This window comes from Galeopterus variegatus, unplaced genomic scaffold (assembly GCF_000696425.1).
Source record: "Galeopterus variegatus unplaced genomic scaffold, G_variegatus-3.0.2 Scaffold948, whole genome shotgun sequence".
NCBI classification, from domain to species: domain Eukaryota; kingdom Metazoa; phylum Chordata; class Mammalia; order Dermoptera; family Cynocephalidae; genus Galeopterus; species Galeopterus variegatus.
The window spans coordinates 440,070-444,436 of NW_007727059.1; the positions used below are offsets into that span (position 1 = coordinate 440,070).

Consider the following 4,367-nt stretch of genomic DNA (forward strand, 5'->3'; position numbering starts at 1 on the left):
GGGGGGGGGGGGGGGGAACTATATGGTCATTTGAAACTAGGAAGATTAAAAGAAAAAGCAGAAGTAATTTTATAAGGGAGATCAAGCAAAAGCTAAATTTAAGTGATTACTTATGCCAATAACAAGTATCCAGTGTTACAAAGTACAACAGTTATAACCAAAAGACTTATCTTTCCAATTCCTTAAATTTATATTTAAAGAACAGCTTCTTCCTTAAGAAATAAGGCCTAGTTTTTTTCCCAAAGAAATTTTCATAAGTCTTCAGTAATTTATATGCAAAAGATTTATGAACATTATATCATTTGAGATATATATCTTTACACAGAAAATACTTATCCTAAAGTCTTACTCTTTCCAGAAATTTCCATTTCAAAATATTTTTATTAAAAATATACCCATGCATACTAGTTACATGGGTGTGCTTAATATGTGAAAATTCACTGAGCTGTACACTTAGAAATCATGCACTTTTAAAACGTAAGTTTTACTTTAATAAAAAGTTTAAAGAAAACACCCATTTACAGATGCTCAAGTAAATATTTTCAGCAAGTTTTAGTCCAAATAAAATGGAAAAATTAATGTGTGTGCATGTGCAGTAAATAAAACACTGCACGTGAAAGCATATATCACCACTAGGTACATACAAAACCGGGGAAAGCAACTCATTTATTGCCATTCTGATGAATACAGGGGTTAAAGGTAGCACTTAAATTCAAAATACAGGAGAACAAAACTACACCTAAATTAAAAGGCAATACAACAGGAGACAAAGGGGAAAGAACTAAAACAATGGGAATTCTCTTTACCTATTATACTGGAATTCTAATAATCTGCTTTATCCAACGGACACACACACCTTTGATCTTTTTCTCTCATATTGTTTGGGTTCACACAATGACTTTCCTACCAGAATTTTCTGAAAGCAAATGCACTCTTTATCCAGAACAGGAGAAGTCTGAGTTGGAGGGTAAGGGTAGAGGCACAGCTGTTTTAAGTTATAAAGTAACGCTATACACCAAACTCACTGAATTATTTCAGGAGCATTAAATACGGTAAATGGAGTCCTTTCTGCTAGCAATTAACATAAATTAAATGTTGATGGGAACTTCATTGGTGTCATGATCCTTAATTTTACTGTATTTGTATTTTACTGTATTAGAAACAGCACTAGCTTCGTTATTCCTTGAACTGTAATTATCACTAATGGATTTTACCCTAATTAAGATCCCACCTGTATCTGGATTACGTGCTTGACTTGTTTCTTTTTCTCACAGCAAAAACACAACTGCAAAGAACACTGGGCTCTGACTGCCTCTTTTGTTCCTAAGTGACTTACATGAGGTTATAAGCTTTGCTGTTGGCCTGAAACTCTCCCTGCAATCTTTACTCCGATATTTCCCCAGGACTGCTGCTTCCCTACTTTCAAAACCATGGAGTTGTCTGTCAGGGGATAGCACCTGGCAGCACAGTTGACCTCATACTTTCACAACAAGAAAGGCCGTGCCTTTGCTGTCGGCTTCCACTGCTAAAACACTCTGCACCCCATTACTCATGATCCTGTGCTTTATAAAACAACTGGACATAACAATGCTTGCTAAATGCAAATTAATCCCAGTGTATCCCAAAATGTCAAGGAAACCTCCTACAAATTAGCAGAATTCGTCTCACAAACACATCATCTGAGAAAAGTAAATTCTCGAGTTAAGTTCTATGGTAATAAACTATAAAAAGAGGATTGAGATTGCTTTTGGAAATAAAAGATGACACTGTTAGATTTTTCCTGTCTGTGCTGCCAGGAGTAAGTAATTAGGTTATTTCTAAGTAACTACACGTGCTCAAGCCATCCTAATGGGCTTCGAGCATGGAAGGTTACTAATTTTCCAAGGTAGCAAAAATACTTAGCTTATTTATTATTTCCATTTCATGCAATTGTGATTTTTCTTTCCCCTAGCAGCTGGCCGCCAAAGGGATCGATTGAACCCTAGACCTTGGTGTTATCAGCACCACTCTCTAACCAACCGAGCTAACCGGCCAGCCCCAATTGTGATTTTAAAGATGACAGATGGTAATAAACCATTTTGGCTTTCATAAGTCATTTCATCATGCAATTATATTTTTACTAGTTGCATTTTACTAATTGCATTTTTACCTGGATGGACACTAGTTCCACTTTATATGGTCCTGTCTCTCAACTTGGATTCTATTCAGGTATGAAATTTGCTAAAGGATCATAAATGCCATAAGTTGTGTATTTATGTATAATTGGTGCCACCTCTATTATTGTACCCTGTATTACCAAGCAACTGAGAAGTCAGACTGTGCTGACACCATTTTGATGATTTCTCAAGCTTTTTTTCTAGTCTTTCTCATTTCCTGAATATAGTTACAGCTCCTATAATAGCATATACACTACCTTTTAAAATAGGAGAAAACAGAGAATCCTCAATGCATATTAATCAACTCTCCCCTTACCAAAATAAAGAAATACACGAACTAAAAAAAAGATAAAAAGGAAGCCAGTCTCTTCCCCATGATAGTTCAGAATAACCTCAAATAAACCCCAAAGGAAGGTCTAAGTGTGAAAGCCCTTCTCATCGTCACAAGAACAGAACATACAATACACATGGTACAATTTCAGGAGAGTTCAGAACTTCTGGATCTTGCCTGAAAGGAAAAGCAGCTAAAAAGGCCTTTTCAGACAGAAGGTAAGAACAGTTCAATGATACATTAAAAGGGCCTTGTGTTTTTAACCTAGAAACACTTGAGTAGTAACCAATTCAAAGCCTTCAAGTAGCCGCCAGAGGATTCTGGTGGCCCCAACCATCCTCCAAATGGGCTACTCACTGCCACCGCCCCGCAGAAAGCTTCGGGGAGGTCTGTACCCACCTGGTCACATCCTGCATTCACCAGCTCCTGCAGCATTTGCCGGTTTACTTCTGCGGCTGCGGAAGTGCCTGATTCATTAGCAAAAGGCAACAAGGAATATCTGATTTCCCTCAATGCTTTCTGGTAAGGACCGAACTTCGGGGTGGCTCTCTGCTGCTGCTGCTGCTGCCTGGCGGCATCCTTGCTCCCCAGGACTTTGGCATCCAGGGAAGTGTCACTGTTTGGTCCCACGGGTAACCCCTGAGCCGAAGACTTGGATGGCTGCTTTAACCCCTCGCGAATCTCTTGCAATCGCTGCCGGCTATTTCCAGAATAAGTTGTGGCAGGAAAAGTCTTTGGCCTCATTGTTAGTCCAGTTTCCTTTTACCATAAATACAATCTTCTTAAAGTGTTTGATTATGTTTTTAAAAAACCTGTCAACAATATCAGTTAGTTGTAAACATACTTTCAAAACAATTTCCGTTTGAAAATGTTCTTTCCTTCAGTTTTTGTAGTTCCTATAGAGAACGTAAAATCGTCCAGGGTCTTCATTTTGAAGATCATTGCTCCCTGAAAAAGAAAGTAAATGGGTGAAAAATGCTCATTTGTGGTTTTCACATAATGTTAACACCACTTTTCAGAAATGGACAGTGGTCTTGGAAATATTCTACTTGGAAAGAGGAAAGAACACATCACCTCTTGGAAATAACAAAAATACTGTTCTACTCTGATTAGAGCACATGACATCTAGGGCTGTCCCAAAATGTTTTCTACAACATGTCATGTGCAACGAAGTAAATCTCTATAAATATTCAACTCAAGGCAAGAACAACAGTATTAACAATTGATAGCTCATTTAAAATACTTCATGATATTTTCATTTTGAAAGCCACATCTTGAGTTTTAAGGGTTAAATTTTCTACATGGTTCTTGAATTTCTGACTTGTTCCTAATAACCAACCAACTCCTGGCCCATCCCAGTCCTTTGTCCTTCATCCCTTCAGTTTTACCAACCTCGCCACCACCTGAGGCTGTGGTCCTTCCACATCCCTGGAAATTTTCCCTTATAAACCCTCTCAATTTTCCTGAAAGGCACCACAGAACTTGTCACATGTGTCTTTTATTGCAATTGAAATCAGTTTCCGCACAATACATTAATGCTTGAGACTGCTTCCTTGATTTTTCACAAGGTGGCCCCTTACCAGCATTTTGACCTAAATAGCCAAAGAAAAATAACTTTCTTGTAGAAATTGATATTTATATGGAATGGGACTGGTAACAGCATGTGGGCGACTTCTTTCTCAGAGTCCATTATGACCACATTAACAGCAAATGGGTGTTATCAATAAAAGTTACTAGTATAGACTACCTATGACTTCAGCATGGAAATAGCCTCATTACATAGAAATAGACATCACAAAGGCAACCCCTGACAACTGTCGCAAGGCTGGGTGACCTTGGACAGGTCGGCTGCCCACCCTCATCCCAGCACGTGGTCTGTG

The 4,367-nt window shown here is 38.3% G+C and overlaps 1 protein-coding gene across 1 annotated transcript in view; it reads right to left on the reverse strand.

The window, feature by feature from the left end:
- Positions 1 to 3,318, reverse strand: part of LATS2 (large tumor suppressor kinase 2) — a 59,598-nt gene extending 56,280 nt beyond the window's left edge. Inside the window, exon 1 of the mRNA XM_008573665.1 lies at positions 2,887 to 3,318. Within this exon, the coding sequence (XP_008571887.1) occupies positions 2,887 to 3,231 (345 nt within the window). The 5' untranslated portion in view covers positions 3,232 to 3,318. The remainder of the gene's footprint in view (positions 1 to 2,886) is intronic.
- Between the last annotated feature and the right edge of the window lie 1,049 nt (positions 3,319 to 4,367).